General features: G+C 41.1%; 1 protein-coding gene across 1 annotated transcript in view; it reads right to left on the bottom strand.

Annotated features, from left to right (window-relative positions):
• Positions 1-18,206, bottom strand: part of col7a1 (collagen, type VII, alpha 1) — a 73,076-nt gene that overhangs the window by 28,524 nt on the left and 26,346 nt on the right. The window contains exons 26-69 of the mRNA XM_068314822.1: positions 17,927-18,070; positions 17,446-17,615; positions 16,548-16,589; positions 16,417-16,443; positions 16,296-16,340; positions 16,060-16,179; positions 15,323-15,394; positions 15,205-15,240; positions 15,080-15,124; positions 14,802-14,876; positions 14,534-14,647; positions 13,645-13,671; positions 13,495-13,548; positions 13,314-13,385; positions 13,178-13,237; positions 11,611-11,646; positions 11,486-11,530; positions 9,446-9,481; positions 9,323-9,367; positions 9,178-9,213; positions 9,001-9,036; positions 8,851-8,883; positions 8,680-8,751; positions 8,536-8,595; positions 8,297-8,332; positions 8,111-8,191; positions 7,498-7,533; positions 7,359-7,403; positions 7,177-7,248; positions 7,011-7,055; positions 6,887-6,922; positions 5,316-5,357; positions 5,136-5,207; positions 4,967-5,002; positions 4,804-4,839; positions 4,435-4,515; positions 4,295-4,330; positions 3,677-3,748; positions 3,506-3,550; positions 3,276-3,311; positions 2,887-2,922; positions 1,996-2,100; positions 1,322-1,387; positions 67-102 (exon numbers count right to left, since the gene is read on the bottom strand). Coding sequence (XP_068170923.1) covers positions 67-102; positions 1,322-1,387; positions 1,996-2,100; positions 2,887-2,922; positions 3,276-3,311; positions 3,506-3,550; positions 3,677-3,748; positions 4,295-4,330; positions 4,435-4,515; positions 4,804-4,839; positions 4,967-5,002; positions 5,136-5,207; positions 5,316-5,357; positions 6,887-6,922; positions 7,011-7,055; positions 7,177-7,248; positions 7,359-7,403; positions 7,498-7,533; positions 8,111-8,191; positions 8,297-8,332; positions 8,536-8,595; positions 8,680-8,751; positions 8,851-8,883; positions 9,001-9,036; positions 9,178-9,213; positions 9,323-9,367; positions 9,446-9,481; positions 11,486-11,530; positions 11,611-11,646; positions 13,178-13,237; positions 13,314-13,385; positions 13,495-13,548; positions 13,645-13,671; positions 14,534-14,647; positions 14,802-14,876; positions 15,080-15,124; positions 15,205-15,240; positions 15,323-15,394; positions 16,060-16,179; positions 16,296-16,340; positions 16,417-16,443; positions 16,548-16,589; positions 17,446-17,615; positions 17,927-18,070 — 2,552 coding nt within the window. The remainder of the gene's footprint in view (positions 1-66; positions 103-1,321; positions 1,388-1,995; positions 2,101-2,886; positions 2,923-3,275; positions 3,312-3,505; positions 3,551-3,676; positions 3,749-4,294; positions 4,331-4,434; positions 4,516-4,803; positions 4,840-4,966; positions 5,003-5,135; positions 5,208-5,315; positions 5,358-6,886; positions 6,923-7,010; positions 7,056-7,176; positions 7,249-7,358; positions 7,404-7,497; positions 7,534-8,110; positions 8,192-8,296; positions 8,333-8,535; positions 8,596-8,679; positions 8,752-8,850; positions 8,884-9,000; positions 9,037-9,177; positions 9,214-9,322; positions 9,368-9,445; positions 9,482-11,485; positions 11,531-11,610; positions 11,647-13,177; positions 13,238-13,313; positions 13,386-13,494; positions 13,549-13,644; positions 13,672-14,533; positions 14,648-14,801; positions 14,877-15,079; positions 15,125-15,204; positions 15,241-15,322; positions 15,395-16,059; positions 16,180-16,295; positions 16,341-16,416; positions 16,444-16,547; positions 16,590-17,445; positions 17,616-17,926; positions 18,071-18,206) is intronic.

The raw sequence follows: 18,206 nt of genomic DNA, 5'->3' as shown, positions 1-18,206 counted from the left end.
GTCAAAATTACAGACTGAATGGTAACTAATGAAAAACTAAGTCCAATAAAGATGATTATAACTCACTCTGGCTCCCCCAGCTCCCGGTATCCCAGGTACGCCCTGGAAGACAGAGCAAGGACAAATGGAACTGGTATTTTGATTGTATGTCGCTGCAGACATTCCAGTTAGAGTTTTCTTACATGTCTGCCAGACATTTAATATATAAAACTATTATTTATTATAATACCACAATAAAAAAATACTGACATTTTCCAAAATTAATAAGCATGTTCATTAGTCACATTGAAATTACTATGGTAATAATGTATCATTCTCTAAAAAATTCCCAGTGTGAAACATGCTGTGCTCTGTGCTTTTCAATTTCAATACCAGCAAAGTAGATGGCTTGTGGTGGACTACAGCTGCTCATTGTGTTTGTGCTTAATTTCATTGAAAGAGAATCAAAAATATTTGCCTGTGTTCCTTGGGTTAAGTGTGACTTTATATCTGGAATTCATATAGCTGTCTGAATCGAAATCCCTTACTTGCTTGTGTGCGTTCTCCACACATTTTCAAACTGGCAGTGCTGTAATTCTAGACACCAGTTCAAAGATTGGCACTGTGATTCATGTCGTCAAATCAATATTTAAGAAAGGTAAAAGAAGTTCACAATCTCTCCTGCTGTTCCTTAGGTACGCTGTTGAACAATAACTGAATTGTTTTGCAGGACATTATCATGTCACGGAGAAGCTGACCTCTGAGCTCACGTACATAAAATGTAATAATTCCATCATTTTGCCCCATAAAAAATTTGCATACCTCATTTGACCTTTGACCAACACATCCTAATCAGTTTGTGCTCAAAACAAAGTGGACAGGAAAATTCGAAGATAGTTCCTCAAGAGAATTTCTGCTATGTCCCATTCACAAAATTGGGATAGACAGTATGGATGGACTGACTGATGTACAGTCTGAAAACACATAATGCCTCTGGCCTCAGTTGTCCGGCCTGGTGGAGTATAGATAAAAGCATCAATAGATAAGCCTGTGGGAGGGTGGCAGTCGCATAAAGAGAGAGAGATGTAGATAACAAACACATCTCTGCCGCTACATGTGAGACAGCTACACTTATAACATGAACACACGATAGATAGATGGCATGTCTGGCTGGTCTGTAAATGGACTGCATCTATTATGGCATGCAAGACGTGAACTTATTACATGAAAAGAGGTTCATTCCTGTGTAAAATTATCTCTTATTAATGCATCGTAGCTGCTGGTCGATACATATATAGAGTATAATTAACAGTAGTGTCAGAGTGCAGTCATTCACACTCACGGGGGTTCCAGGAGGACCCTGTGGTCCTGGGATTGGTGTTTCTCCAGTTCCTTTAACATACACAACCTGGAAGATATTTGACAGTCAAAATCATTCCCATTCATCACATAGTATTTACTGTCACTAAGGGTAGAGAAGGTTAGGTGATCATCTATGTTTGGTTTTCTCTGAACAATGCAATAGATTTTAGTGCAATATTTGTGTAGAAGCAACTCTTGGGCTGGCGATGAGTTAATACTATTTTGCAGATGATTTAGGCCATTAATATGGATTCAGGGTTACACTATATATTTTTTAGCAGTATAATACATTAACTTTTAATTTTGGTTTTGCATTTTTTACCAATATTAAGGAAATACCCATAGGCCAGCTTTAGTTGATAACTCCTACTGATAATGATGAATGAATGATTAAAATGGATCTAGGTTTCCATGATCAGAGACGTAGTTTGTCTGGTTTGATTTGGCAGGAAGTTGCAACACAAAAGCAGTGTATCCGATTGTCATAGTGGTTAAAAATGGAACACAAGCACATCTTTCTCTCCATTCAAAGGCCCAAATGCTGCTGGAAATTTCTGAAAGCAATCACCAGCATTTTGCGTAATTCCATGAAAATGACAGTGTTGGCATGAGCTCTCTGAGTGTGTTTTTATTTTCTACAGTGTCTAGAAATACCTGTCCAGGAGGTCCGATGCTGCCCGGTACACCAGCAGTTCCAGGAGGGCCAGAAGGTCCTGCAGGACCGGGAGGTCCCCGGTCTCCTTTCTGCCCGTCACGACCCTAGAAATCAAGTGAAATTTCAGACGTTATTGTCTAAGGCGGTCAGCTGAGACATTAGATGGTCACATCTGTCCAAAACCATAGAAACACACCATCACTTTAGGACTGTTATTATGTCACTGTCTTTTTAAAGAATACTTCTTTTACTCAAACCCACCAACACCCCGTCATCACACAGTCTTTGAAAATTCAAAGATTCATCATCTTATCAGCCTGTTAGGCTAAGCACTAAAAACTGTCTCACATCATCACATGTCATTTGTAGCAATAAACAATTATCTTCACTTCATTCACTGCCTCCTGATTGTAATCTTATTGCATGCAGAATGTCTCTGCTTCTTACTGCTCTGGTGGAATAAATGAAATAATCAAAGCAGGTGGCTACGACCACCCTCCACTGATGTCTAGAGATAATTACTATGAATTTGCACATGAAAACAGAACTCTGACATTTGGTGCTTCACTGGATTCCTCTCAGAAGTGACACCTCCGTTAGAGGCTAAGCTTGATCATTAAAGACTAGTGAATGTATATGGCTGCCTTAGAGAAGTCTATTGATTCCACAGTGATTGAGTGTGATGCTAGCATCAATGTCAGAGTAAATCACAGTTGATAAATACATGCAGCAAACCTGATGAGTAATACAGCAAAAGTAGGAAAGTCAGAATCAGTGATGGATTCAAGAGGTGAAATACTGTAGGGCAGGCAAAGCTGGTAGGATTCAGTGTTAAGAAAGCAAAATAATACAAATAGATAATAATACAAAGGTGATTTATTCATACTAACATCTCTTCCACCTGCTCCTGATTCCCCTTTGTCACCCTGCACATTAAAGACAGCACAGTCAGAGTCACAGAACAGTATCCACTCCTCATTAAAATAAAGAAACAGCATTATTACAATTTAATTCTAGTAAACAAACCATTTAATATATGGTTTGCTTGCCTTTTTAGTCAATTTTTGTTTGTTCCTCTTACATGAAAGGGTTCCTCATTCAAAAGCAGTGTGCTCTGTGCGCTTTTAAATAATGTTTACGTACAGTATGTATACCGAGTACTTTATCAAATACCCTCTATTTGAACAGACAAATGAACCTTACAACATTCATAAAAAGACAATGTGATAAAATCAGATCTATAAACTGATAAACTATAAACCGATATACAGCCACGAACCTTTCTCCCATCTTCACCTGGAACACCATCCTCACCCTGGAGGGTCATAGCAAAATGCATTTAAGACGTCAGTGGAGCAAATTGAGCAATGGCTGGTCTGCTGCAGGAGCACTCAGAAAACCTATTGTTATCACGCCAAACAGGCATCCGGCAGTAAACTCCAAATGATGCAAATGTTCTGCTTTGATCAGTAAAAACAGTTTGTAGGAAAAATAAGGGTGATGAGTTACCATTTTGCCAGGAGGCCCAGATTTACCATTTTCACCGGCTTTACCCTGAAATGCAACAAGAAGCACACATAATCCCATAAATGTGAAAATAAACAAAGCAAAAAACAAGAGTGTTTTAAAGATGCAAACATCTAAACATAACGGTTTTAATGCGGGTGCCTTTGTACTCACAGGTACCCCTGCAGTGCCAGGCGGTCCAATGGGCCCTGGGGGTCCCTGTTCTCCTCTAAGTCCTGGTAAACCCTGGTAAATGAAAGCAGGACAAATCTCACTGAGTGGTTGAATCTCACTTTAAAATTACAATGTTGTGATATATAGTGCTAAGTAGAGGAATCCTTGTCACATCATAGGGAACACATACTGTACTTCTACCAGTGACACATGTGGGAATATTTAATAAGCATGAGAATACACAACATTTACAAATTATGCAAAATAATATTAAGACGCTTCAGATAAGTTGAAAGTTGAGTGGCAGTGAAGTCACAGAAAATTATTATGGGGAAATGTTACATAATAATCTCTATACAGTCTACTTATGCAACTGGCCACAGGAGAGCCTGAACTGAATATTAATGCCTCCACAGTGCCCTCTGCAGCAAGTACTCATAAATTGCATATACATGCTTTCAACTCGGGGATAAATACAGCTCTCCACTGAAAACATGTGACTGAAATAAGAATATATTCTTATCAACAATTTACTTATTTACTTAATTTACTTTAAGTATTTTTTTAACTATTGCTACTGGCAAAATATTAGAATGACTGCATTTTCCAAAAACTCACATCTCTCCCAGGATCACCTTGTTTCCCAGAATCACCCTGCAACAAGAACAAGGGTGTATCAGCTTCACGTTCACATTCACCACCCAGTGATGCTAAGAAATACATTACGTTTGGTGATGGAGGACTTAAAACTGAGGTACCCTCTGACCAGGTGGTCCAGAAACACCTGGTTTACCATCCAGCCCAGGACGCCCATCCAGTCCTGATGCTCCCCTTGCTCCCTGATCAACGGATGTTTGAGGTCAGACAACAGAAATGACATTGGAACCAGCAACTTTATATGCTTAATAATAAGCTCTTTAGCAGGAAGTTTTAGCAGCATGATTAAACTTTAGACATTGGAGCTCTTTGCCAGGCCTTTATCCCACTGGGAATCTAATGTCTTGGAAACCAACTGAATAGGCATTGAGATGTGCCAACGATGAGAAATCTGAAAATCCTTCCTTCAATACCAATAAAATTACATGGGTCACTTTAATAGGAGTAGTAAGTATTCATTGGTATCAAACCTTTTCTCCGAGACCTCCCCTCTCCCCTGTATCACCCTGGAAATACATACTGAATTAGAAAGGAAAGTGATGCAAACACTGGTTGATTCAAATGATTCAGACGTCTACTAGCATCTAGTTATGAGAGCCAATGTTAAGTAAGAATACAAGTCAGCAAACTCACTCTTGTGCCTTCAGGCCCTCGTTGTCCCTCTGACCCCTGACAGACAATGGGAAAGAAGAAATCACAGTGGATCATCATAACAGATGCTTCAGTCCATGCAGTGACTCATCACTAATCACTCATCTGTGGCTCATTGTTGCATTGACAAAATGCAACGAGTCAAACTTACTTTTAAGCCTGGGGTCCCAGGAGTCCCTGCTTCTCCTTTCTGACCTTTGCTGCCATGATCTCCTGGGTTGCCCTGAAAACCACACAAATAAAATTTAACTGCTTTTGCAAAGATAATTTTCAAGAGCTTTCCAGTGGTTTTGGGTGGTACCGTTACAACACATCATATTTCCACATATACCTTCTCTCCTCTCTCTCCTTTTAGCTGGCTTTGAATGTCAGTCTGTTAAACAACACAAACACAGATAATTACATGCAGCATCTGAGAACCCAAATGAATTGAAATTACATTCATTCAGTGGTTAAGCAGAAGCTGTTCATTGATCTAGATTAAGATCATTCCTAAACAGATGAAGGCTATGAAGAATGTGTACACTTGTTAACCCTTCTTGACATACAGTAGATTCCAATTTAAACAGTAAAAATGTTCTGTTTCACCTGATTAATTGATGTAAAGTGTTTCAACAAAAACCTTTCTTAACTTAAAACATCCTTCTAAGAGGTGACAGTGTCACTGCTCAGTATGAAAGCACACTCTTAAAAGTTTCAGACTCAAAGATACAACATTCAATCAATTGAACTCAGCATCCTTCTACCAATATATTCACTATGTCTCCTCTGGACATGTCCAAACCATCTCAGTCTGGACTCTCTGATTTTATTATATTCTATCACACATCACACCTGACACTTTTCTCCACCCGTTCCATCCTGCCTGTACACACTTCTTCACTTCTTTTCCACACTCTCCATTCTCTGGACTGTTGACCCTAAGTACTTAAAATCCTCCACCTTCTTGATCTCTTCTCCCTGTAACCTCACTCTTCCACTTGGATCCCTCTCATTCACACACATATACTGTCTTACTGCGGCTAACCTTCATTCCTCTCCTTTCCAGAACAAACCTCCACCTCTCGAGCTTCTCCTCCAGCTATTCCCTGCTCTCACTACAGATCACAATGTCCTCTGCAAACATCATAGTCCATGGAGATTCCTGTCTAACCTCGTCTGTCAGCCTGTCCATCACCATAGCAAACAAGAAGGGACTCAGAGCTGATCCCTGATGCAGTCCCACCTCCACCTTGAACTCCTCTGTCACACCTACAGCACACCTCACCACTGTCTTACAGTCCTCATACATGTCCTGCACTGCTCTAACATACTTCTCTGCCACTCCACACTTCCTCATACAATACCAGTTCCTCTCTGGGCACCCAGTCATAAGCTTTCTCCAGATCTACAAAAACACAATGCAGCTCCATCTGGCCTTCTCCGTACTTCTCTATCAACATCCTCAAAGCAAATACTGCGTCTGTAGTACTCTTTATTGGCATGAAACCATACTGCTGCTCACAAATGCTCACTTCTGCCCTTAGTCTAGCTTCAACTACTCTTTCACATAACTTCAATGTGTGGCTCATCAGCTTTATTTCTGTGTAGTTGCCACAACTCTGCCCATCTCCCTTGTTCTTAAAAATGGGCACCAGCACACTTCTCGTTCAGTCCTCCGGCATCTTCTCACTAAGATTGGCAAATCTTTGTGCTTTAGTTGAGTCTTCTTCTTTCGGTTTTTTTCCGTCAGGCGTCGCCAAGTGAATCAATTGCTTTAGTTGGGTGAAGGTTGAAAATGCTTTGCAAATCATTGTATTCCACTTTTAGTCTCTAAAATCTCAGCTGCCATGAGTTGCACTTTGTTCAGAATTTATCAGCTATATTCGTATTTCATCTTTCAAGAACATGTGATACACTCACCACTTTTCCTGGTGGTCCTGGTGGTCCTGGTGGTCCCTTGAATATATTGAAATATGTGAATCCTATAACTGTAGATAAAAAGTTATAAAAAAGTACTTTCTGAAAATATAGGAAAATGGCAAACCAGTCCTCCTTTATCTCCTCTCGGTCCTGCAGGTCCAGGGTTGCCCTATGATCGAACACAGATTATTAAAGTTGCTGAGCAGCTGATCTTCCCTGCGTTTTCTTTCAAGGATTCTCAAGATCAAATAGCACAAGATCTCGGTGATGATACATGTTGTGTGGCTCACATTTATTCCAGGGTCTCCTAACTCTCCTTGGTCTCCTTTTTCTCCAGGTTTTCCTGGCTGACCAGTCAGTCCCTGACAAGCCATCAATGAGAACATCTAGTCACAGAACTTTCAACAAACTTAATTTGGTAGTTTTGGAATAAATATTTAAGACCAAAAGATTTCAGAGACACCTCTCTTACCCTAAGCCCTCTTTGTCCCGGCTTCCCTGGAAGACCAGACTCCCCCTGATGAAAAGCAAGTTTGAAACAAAAAACATAAATAAAATTTATGATGTTTTTCATTGTTTAGATTCCAATAAGAGGAAGAGTTCATACTCACAGGCGTGCCTTCATCACCTTTTTCTCCACTTGGTCCCTGCAAGACACAAAATGAATTAATTCACTTGGAACAAATGTTTCAAAACTGCAACCTCAAATGACAAGACAGGATAATTTTTAACACGGACAAATTGTCAGAAGATTGCAGGTCATGCACTCAAAGGGAATTATTTCTATTTCTAACATGGCATCAGTAGAAAGAGATGCATGTTGGGAGAAGGAATAAAGCTTTATGAATGGTTGATTAGAGCCCTGAGGGAAACATGTAATAGCCGTAACTGCTCAAAGAACTGAATGTATCATAAAACAAGTAAAAACATGTTAAGAGATGAAAAATATGGTTATATTTATATATATAGTATTTAAACGACAAATTTCATTCATTTATTCAGTCATTCACTCATTCATTCATTCATCTTCTTGTATCAGTAGTAGTAATAGTAACAGTAGCAGCAGAAGCAGTAGTATTAGAGGAGTAGTATCATAGTAGTACAGTAGTAGTAGTTATAGTAGTAGTAGTAGTAGCGTAGTAGGAGTAGTACTAGTAATAGTAGTAGTAGTAATAGTAGTAGCGGTTGTAGTAACAGTAGTAGTCAGCAGACCCCATACTCCACCTCTTTTCCAGGAACCCCAGGTTTTCCTGGGGTTCCTGGACGCCCATTCTCCCCCCTCTCTCCTGGTTCACCTGCTTCTCCCTAGAGAAGAGTTATGAGTCCAGATGAACAAACAAACGAGTAGATGTAATGAACAGATCCAACGCCCGCAGGAAGGACAAAAACACTACGTAGCAGTCCTCTCACCTTGATACCCGGCCTTCCACTGATACCAGGAAGTCCCTAGGGAAGATCACATGTATTATGTATTTTCTATTTGAGCATTTTGGGGGCATGACTTCTACTGACTCAAGAATGGTGGCACAAGAATGCTTGATGAATAATGGATGTTACTCTTTGGAATATACTGTATGTCACAGCAGCTATGACTCAGTCAAGACTGAGTCTTTTGCATTGCAGTTCAGATGACTCCACTGTCAACTTACTCTCTCTCCCGATTCTCCCTTAGGTCCAATTACACCTGACCCACCTGACCCTGGAGACCCCTGGCAAAATGAGAAGAAAAGGAAATCTAACATATAGAGAAGCATTTTGTATCTACCTCACATTTTAATCTCCCTGCTGCTCACTTTCTCTCCTTTCATTGCCGGCTCTCCCTTTTGTCCTCTTGACCCCTCAGCACCAGGTGAGCCTGGCTCCCCCTGTGGAAGAGCAAAGGAGAACAGGAAACCTAGTTGAAAGAAGTATATTAAATCAATAATAATCTCTGTGAAAATGCAAACGTTAGAATCTAATATTACCTGCTCCCCTTTCTTCCCCGGAAAACCTGGAATCTACATGAGTATAACACAGTTGTTATCATAGAAATAGAGTCATTTAGTCTGAGAAGGTATTTCCAGAATGAAAACTAAGACTTTATGACATGACATCATTCTTATCTGATAACTCACACTTCTGCCTGGCTCCCCCCGTGCACCTTCATTTCCCTGGGAATAGACAGTTTCACTTGACATTTCATCTTAGGCTTGAAATTCATTAATTCCGATTATGAATCAATTGGAGATAGAATTACGTTCCCATTGACCTGCTGCTAGTCATATGCAAACATTTAACAGAATCAGTCTCACCTTTTCACCTAGCGGTCCACTGGGCCCTGGTAATCCCTGAGGACAAATGAAAAGGCTCATTTTATGAGAGATTTAGAGCAAAACTAGGAGACAAAACTCCAAACTTTTTATAGATAATAGTAGATGGCAATTAGACAGTACTCACTCTCAAACCTGGTATTCCAGCAGGACCTGGCTTTCCTGGGTCCCCCTGTCAGACAAAATAAAATCCATCTTAAAGTATAAGGTTTCAACAGGTGCACTGTTTTAAGTCAGAAGCTGAACTCACTCTTTCCCCTGTTTCACCTGCTGGTCCTCTCTCACCCTGCAAGGGGACACATAATCAGATTCAAGGATCTCAACTTGGCCCTGCGTTGAACTGGCAACTTGTCCAGAGTGTAACCCACTTCCCACCCGATGTATGGTGGGATGGCTCCAGTGTAAACTCATAATCTCGATTCGGTTCCAAGGCTGAAGATGATTACAGATTGTCGCTTCTTCAAGAAAATGAATGAAAGAATGATCTGAATTTGTGCTGCATCATCCACAGTCATGTGACTGACCGTCCCCTCATGCTGGAGACTGAATTTAACCAAATTAAGTTAAGTAATTTATTTTCCTTGTGGATTCTGTTCGTAAATGTGGTTTCTCGAACTTTGTTCACTTTATGGAATTTGCTATGTGAATTTATTAGACTTTGGATGTCGGCCAGTGGTGGCTGCTGGTCTTTCAAAGAGGGTAAGCTTATTGTTGGCATACATCATAAAATTTGTCAATTTATTTATACATAAAGTCTGTCCTCTGTTCCTTTTCAAGTTACTCCTCATAAGGAACTGTGATGTGGACTATGTTTTTTTTCTTTATACCAATACTCTTTCTTAGTTTCATTTAAGTATTTATTTTCTATTGTTTTTGTGATCCTCATGCTGTCTGCAGTGGGGTTTGGGGTTTGAACTGAACACGAGTCCACTAAAAAGGGATGGGTGAAATATTTGTATAAGAGTTTGCATGAGATTTCTTTGTGAAAGTTTTTCTGTGATCAGAGTTATTTAGATCCTTTGAACTTACACCTGTTCGCACTGATGTTGTTATAGGCAGATATAATGAGTGTACATAGAGTAGAGGATGACAGCCTCCCGTGTGTCTGCCCTCTCCTCCCAAACATTTAAAGGCAAAGTCTTCAGACCCACGTGAGCCTAACGAGTTATTGTTATCATCATTATTATTGACTGTGGTGTACAACGGACTGAATTAATTGTTTTGGGTAAGCCAAGTGAATTCCGTTCTTTATTTTTGTCAATCCCTGCATTGACATTGCTGAACTTCTTCGGCTTTTCCCTTCAGGGGTCTCCACAGCGAACCAGTTGCCTCCATCTAACCCTGTCTTCTGCATCCTCTTCTCTCACACCAACTACCTTCATGTCCTCTTTCACTACATCCATAAACCTCCTCTTTGCGCTTCCTCTCGTCCTCCTGCCTGGCAGTTCAAAACTCAGCATCCTTCTATCAATACATTCAGTATCTCTCCTCTGGACATGTCCAAACCATCTCAATCTGGCCTCTCTGATTTTATTTATATTCTATCACACATCACACCTGACACATTTCTCCACCCCTTCCATTCTGCCTATACACGCTTCTTCACCTCTTTTCCACACTCTCCATTCTCTCGACTGTTGACCCTAAGTACTCCACCTTCTTGATCTCTTCTCCCTGTAACCTCACTCTTCCACTTGGATCCCTCTCATTCACACACATATACTGTCTTACTGCGGCTAACCTTCATTCCTCTCCTTTCCAGAACAAACCTCCACCTCTCGAGCTTCTCCTCCAGCTATTCCCTGCTCTCACTACAGATCACAATGTCATCTGCAAACATCATAGTCCATGGAGATTCCTGTCTAACCTCGCCTGTCAGCCCGTCCATCACCATAGCGAAACAAGAAGGGACTCAGAGCTGATCCCACAAAATTCTAAAATCAATTCAGGTGCAGGAGCGCATACAACACAGCTAATCTTGTAAAGCATCAACATCTGCCTGAAACACCATGGAAGCAAAATCTACTGTCAACTCGGACTCAGAGAGGGAGACAACAAGGAGTGACAACACCTCGAGGTGCGGAGGTCTGGACTTGGTCTGTCATATCTTGTCTCCTCCACCTTCTGTAAACTGTTTTCTGACATTGTACATAACACGAGGCACAAATCTGTCTCGCAATGATCATTTTAAAATGTTTTTGAACAAGCTGTGGCAGAACCCATACTTCCACTCTTGTGGAGACCAACACGCTCATACATGACTGAGTTGATCTTGTATGATGTGACTCACCCGGTCTCCCTGTGATCCTGCCTCACCCGGCTGTCCTCGGTCACCCTGTCAACATTCAGGTAGGGAGATTTTGTTCCTCTCTCTGTTCCATAAATCACAAGTGACTTTCCTTACAATAATCTTACCTTAATCCCAATGTCTCCTGGAGGACCTCGAGGTCCCTGAAATAATGAGCAAAACAACATAAATGAATTTCCTTAAAAATGTTATGTTTTTATCCTGTTGATTCATGCAGGTGTGGTTACAAATGTAGTTTACCATCACCAATTACCAAAGAGGAGTGAATGCATAACGGATCCACTATAAAGCGTCTTTGAGTGCCTGGAAAAGCACTATATAAATCTAATGCATTATTATTATTATTATTATTATTATTATTTTTAGAAGGCTATCACAAAACAAGATATGTCAAAAACTGAAAAACTGTCACTGTGTACAGCATCACTTAGAAATGACTGTATTTTTTAATGACTCCTGAAGTGTGACGAACTGAGGAGTCAATGACGATTGCCTTTGGGGCATTTAAGTTCATGTGGATGAAAGCAGCAGCCAGCTGGGGGTTTCTAACAGATGATTCAGAAACACTACAGTTCTCTGAGGTTTCATTTCCTGTTTATTTCAGCTTTTGTTTGTATTTCCAACTCCGTAGTCCGTAGTTACATTGTTCACAAACTTGAAAAAATCCAAAAATCTTGGTGTAGCTTGATAACAAGCAGACTGACTAAATCTGTTTTGACAAATTTTTCTTCTTCGTATTTTGGTAAGAGACCTAACATGAATGGTGGCTGTTGTGAATTGAAATACAGTAATCCCGTGTAACTCGCAGTTAATGCGTTCCAGTACCACCCGCGAAAAAAGAAAAGCCGCAATATAGCGACTGCATTTTTAAAAAATATTTACATATAATGTAAATGTTCATGAACCCTCCCCATACTGATATTAAACCAGAAGCACGTCTGGGAGCCATTGCAAGGGTTTCGCAAAGAAAAAAATTCCACTTCACAAAGCAAAAGTAAACTTGCAGGAGGAACCATGAGTCTCGGAACGCAGTACACACACGGATGCTGTCAGCCAATAGCATGCGTGTACGGTATCACATGACTTGCTCCTTTCCTCTCACTCTCTGTCTTGTCCTTGTTGAGATGTAAGTTTCAATATATATATACAATATATACAATATATATGTATATAATTTTAAAAATATGCAATGTAGTGAAGCCACGCATCTTGAATCGGGAATAAGCGAGGGAATACTGTGGTTAAAAAGTGGGAAATGTTTTATTGTCTGGTGGGCAGCAAGCTGTTAAGTTCTTTTTACATTTGCCAAATTCATCAATGCCACAGACGCTCTATTGTAGTTTGATTCATTATATAGTTTGTCTGGTGCAAATAACAATATTCAACCAATATTTTAATGGCACATGCACAAAGTTGCAAGATCCTGCAGAAGGTGAAGCATATATTTTCATGTGTGGCACTATGGCATCACAAAAAAATAGATTGAAATTTGCCTGCACTATTTTTGTGCTAACTGCAAAGTCCATAAATTCAGGGAAGCTGTGACACTGTATAATACACATATCTGATTGCATCATGAGAGTGATCAGGATTCTGCAGACTTTGAAGGGGCCCATGTGAACAATCTAGTTTTTACTTTCTTCAGAAATTTAAACTTTTATGTTCTATGCTCACCCTGTCCCCAGGCTCGCCATCTCTGCCAGGAGGTCCAGACAGTCCATCAATACAGTCACCCTGCAAAACACTCATTTCTGTGAGATAAATGCCACACATGCTCAGCCACCCACACAATGACATGATCTGCCGCTACCTTTTCTCCTTTAATACCCTGTGGTCCTGGTAACCCTCTGGGACCCAGGTCCCCTGGAGATCCCAAAATACCCTGATGACAAAAATGCAATTAGTAAATGCAAGATACACACCCGGACGCGCACAGAGTTAATTTGAAAGCCAAACGCGTCAGCACATTCGAGATGATTAACGGCACTTACTGGGGAGCCCTTCTCGCCCTTAACAGCTACCCCACTGCCAACTCCTGGAGGTCCCTGTCAGCAAAAAGAGATAAGTGTGGAGAATCATTATGCTTACGTGTTCAAGGCATTTCTGCAGTGATAGGGCAAGCTAGTGACGGAATGACTCACCCTCTCTCCTGGGCTGCCTTTGTCTCCCTGTAGAAAGAGAAGGTGATTCATATTGTTCAAGGAAAAGCTCTCTAATTATTTTACCCACAAATTTATTGGTTGATTTATATACATACAACCAATATCTCCCACCAATAAGACAGAGGAAAAATTGAAGTAACAACAATGAGTGACTGGTCCTTTGCTATAAAATTAATACACAAATGAAAATAATGTGTATTGTGTTTGAGTTTGAGTTTCTGGAGATATGTGCTACCATTACCATCCAATTCTACTAGCAAATTAGGAACATATAACACCTATAAAACTTGTGAAACGCTGGTGATGCATCCAGGGTGTACCCCGCCTCTTGCCTATAACCAGCTGAGATAGACTCCAATAGACCCATACTCAGAATGAAAACAAGATGATTGTATTTGTCTAGTCTTCAAGATGATGAATGACTGAATGAATATCTACCACTCCAAATTGACCGTAGATGTGTGTGCGTGTGTGTGTGTGTGTGTTTGTGTGTGTGTGTGTGTGTGTGTGTGTGTGTGTGTGTGTGTGTGTGTGTGTGTGTTTGTTTGTGAATGGTTGTCTGTCTATGTGTGGCCTTGCAATGTGCTTGTGAACATCCTGTCTCTCTCTCCCGTAGTCAATTGGGTTAAGCTCCAGTAGATTGTGATAAAAAGCAAATAAACAACTGAAGACGAGACGATAACAATCCTCTCATCTTCAAGATGGATGGATTATTCTTTATTAGTCCACATAATGATTTTTCTGTTCATCTGAGATAGATGTGAGCACAAATGAAAATCGTGCCATTTTGAAGCAATTGAGGGCCGGCTAAAGTTCATTTTCTTAGGTGTCGTGTAATGGAAAGAATGGGTGGCAGAAGGAAGATAACCTTAATGGAGATTCCAAGTGGTCCTGGCAAACCTGGGCGACCATCTTGACCAGGTACCCCTGGGAGTCCATTGCTGCCTTTGGCCCCGTCACTACCTGACCGACCTGGAGGACCCTTTGTAAACGACACAAACACTGAGGAGTGGAGCAATGATGACTCACCCCAAATCAAGTCACTGAACAGCAGCTGGACATCACTTCAGAAAGATCATTTAGCACAATTGTGATCATACACAGCAAATTAACGACTGTGGCAAACATGTTCCTACCAGCATTCCAGGAATTCCAGGCTCCCCTTTCCTCCCAACAGAACCCCCACCATTCACGACTGAGCCCGGTTCACCCTGAAGAATCAGCAAAGCACACACATACACGCACACACACACGCACACACACACACACACACACACACACACACACACACACACACACACACACACACACACACACACACACACACACACACACACACACACATACATACATACCACAATGAAAAGTGATAAATACTTGTGAAGGTTATCTTAAAGGTTTTCACTTTGCTCACCCTTTCACCTTTACTGCCCTTTGGCCCTGATGGTCCTGTTTCACCCTAGAAGAGCAGGAAACACTTCCATAATCAGAAACACACATCTCAACTGTCTCTGCAAGTCTGGAGGATCAATTACTCACCGGGTCTCCTCTGATTCCAGGCAAGCCCTGTGAGCCCTACAGCCACAAAACCGATATCCTACTGTCACTGCTATGCTGACACAAAAACATGAACACATCGTTTGGCCTCTGCACTCACCGGAACCCCTGCATTTCCAGGGGACCCTGATCTTCCTGGTAATCCAGGACTTCCATCAATGCCAGGAAATCCCTGAGCAGAAAACACACTTGTTACTTAACTCCAAATTAACATGGGTGCACAGAAATGGGGCACAGGTGGGCATATGGTGGTTGCAAGTGATGGAACAATGTGTCTGCTCCAAGCAGTGCAAACGGTGAACATCAAGAAACATCTAAGATTAAATCCACTTTATTGATCCCCAGTGGGGTACTCATCTTTATACTCATCATGTACATGCATATATATATATATATATATATATATGTGTGTGTGTGTTAATCACAGCACACAATGTTGTGTACAGGCCCCTGAAACAAACACACTAGGGGCGTGTAGGCATGTAATTAGGAACAGCAGTACAGAGGCAGAGTGATGGGTCGCTACTTTGGGGTGCGCCCCAAATGATCAGCTTGTAGGGGGGACGGCGCCTTGCTCAAGGGTGACTCGGCAGTAACTGGGAGGTGAGCTTACACCTCCCAGTCAGCTCACACTCCAATGCATGGCTGGCGGGAGCGGGAATCGAACCGCCGATGTCTGGTCATAAGGCGTCGGCTCTACCACTGAGTCACTGCCGCCACAAGGAACTCATTTTGGAGCCAGACTTAGAATAAACTGTCCATCTCTGCTAATTACAAGACTGTGCATCTACTAAATATGTTTTTTTCTACTTTTAATTTGGCAAAAAATATACTCACTCTCTCTCCCTTCTCTCCTTTTACTCTGACTGAGGGGTCAAAAGGGGCTGTTGGACCTGGGAGTCCTGGACGACCTTCAAGTCCTCTGGGACCCTCCCTCCCAGGTAAACCATCACGACCCTTCATCACACACACACGCACACACACACACATGCACACGCGCGCACACACACACACACACACACACATTAGTATTTAATACTATTTTAGACACTCAGGTTTATCGAATGACTCACAGAGTCTCCCTTGCGTCCATCAACACCATCTCTACCCCTGTCACCCTGTAGTGTAAAAAAGGGAACCTTAATAGCTGAAATCACCAACTGTGGCACAAAGAAACACATTTCTGCATTATACCTTCTCCCCAGGATCTCCTTTTTCACCCTAGAAGAAATGAGAAATATTTAACTCAACATTTAACAGAAACGGAGGGGGAAAATGATGGATGTTTCTGTTACTTATCAAATCTTCCGGAAAAACAAAAACACCTGTGGACACTGGACAGCACACTGGTCTGGACCCGGACCTCCCTAAATAAGACAAAGACAAAAGGTGAGAGTGTTGGTCTTTTTCTTCAACACTTTAAGTCAGTTTCATCTGTCAGATATCTTACAGTCGGATTTACAATATTGTACAGACAAACCTCGGTTTCTGACCACGATTCGTTCCTGAAGGCTGTTCGAATACTGATTTGTTTGAATTCCAAATATATTTTTCCCATTACAAATAATGTAAATGGTCTTAATCCGTTCACACTAGAAAACGACCTGTTTTCAACATAATATCCATCCATTTTCTGCCGCTGTATCCGTGTACTATGTTATTTCTTAATGTCATTTATATATCAAAATGTATAGTAATGAAACAAATAAAAGAAATGTAAAAGAAAGAAGCAAACATGAGAAAGAAAGAAAGAAAAAACACCCCCAACTTAATCAGGTTATTCTAAGGTCCGAGTTACCGTCGCCTTTTGGACAGAAGTTTACGGTACCTTAACTCGTACCATAGTCTATGGAACGCAAATTAAGTCAAAAATTATTGAAACTAAAATAAAAAGCACGTTACTGTTAAAGCATAAGAACAATAAAGATAAGAATTTTTACCTCTCAGGTGGTGAGCAGTTGGCATATGTGAATATTGGAGAGGGAGAGGAGGAGGAGGATAGATGTTACTGCGTTTGTTTTGCGTTCGACTTCAGAATTTTTTTGGTCGAATTCCGATTTGTTCATTGTGTAAAGCGTTCAAAAACCAAGGTTTGCTTGTATTGCCACAGAAAGATCTTGGTCATTGTTACATCAATTGTTCACAGATTTTAAAAAAACTATTTAAAAAATGTGTACACTTTCATGTATATATTCATACGTGCACTTTGTTTTTCTGTCTTACCTCCGTTGTTCGGGCAAAACCACAGAGCATGTTTGCCAGATCAGAATAAAGTGTCTCCAGCTGGGCTGCATCACGCACATACAGGAGGTTCTGGGCGCTGCCAGCTGACACTACTCTTTGTAGCTCCTCCGTATCTGCCTGGTCAACACCGACTGCTAGCACTGTCACACCTGGCAAGCACACACACACAAACACACACACACACACACACACACACACACACACACACACACACACACACACACACACACACACACACACACACACATACCGTCAGATTTGTCCATTGATTAGATGCAGATTTTTGCCATTATATGCATACTTTAAATATGTGTTGAGTTTAACATGTTAGTCAATAAAAGTAGTTCAGAATCCTGTAAATGTCCTAAAATCAAGCAATTGTGTAGCCGTAACCCACTACAGTTTTCTGGAATGTACAGGTAAGTTTATTTCCCTTCAATAAATGACCGCTCCTGCACACCTGTAGCCTTTAGGTAACTGGCTGGAAGCACAAGGTCATCATCTGATTTTTTGTCAGCGATGATAACAACTACACCAGGGACCGTCGGTCTCCGACCAGACGTGGGGGTCAGGAGGTACTGTCTGGTGAATGTCACCGCTTCACCTGCAGAGGGAGACAATATCACAACTGTAGACGAGCACAAACTACATGCTAAACAGATGCAGAAATTAGGCTCTACAAATACAACAATGGCATTGAGAACGTTTGGGAGTGACTCAAGTAAAGTTTTATGTGTTTT

This window comes from Antennarius striatus, chromosome 5, assembly GCF_040054535.1.
Source record: "Antennarius striatus isolate MH-2024 chromosome 5, ASM4005453v1, whole genome shotgun sequence".
Classification (NCBI taxonomy): Eukaryota; Metazoa; Chordata; class Actinopteri; order Lophiiformes; family Antennariidae; genus Antennarius; species Antennarius striatus.
The sequence above is the reverse complement of the archived record's forward strand: the minus strand, read 5'-3'. Positions and strand labels throughout refer to the sequence as shown.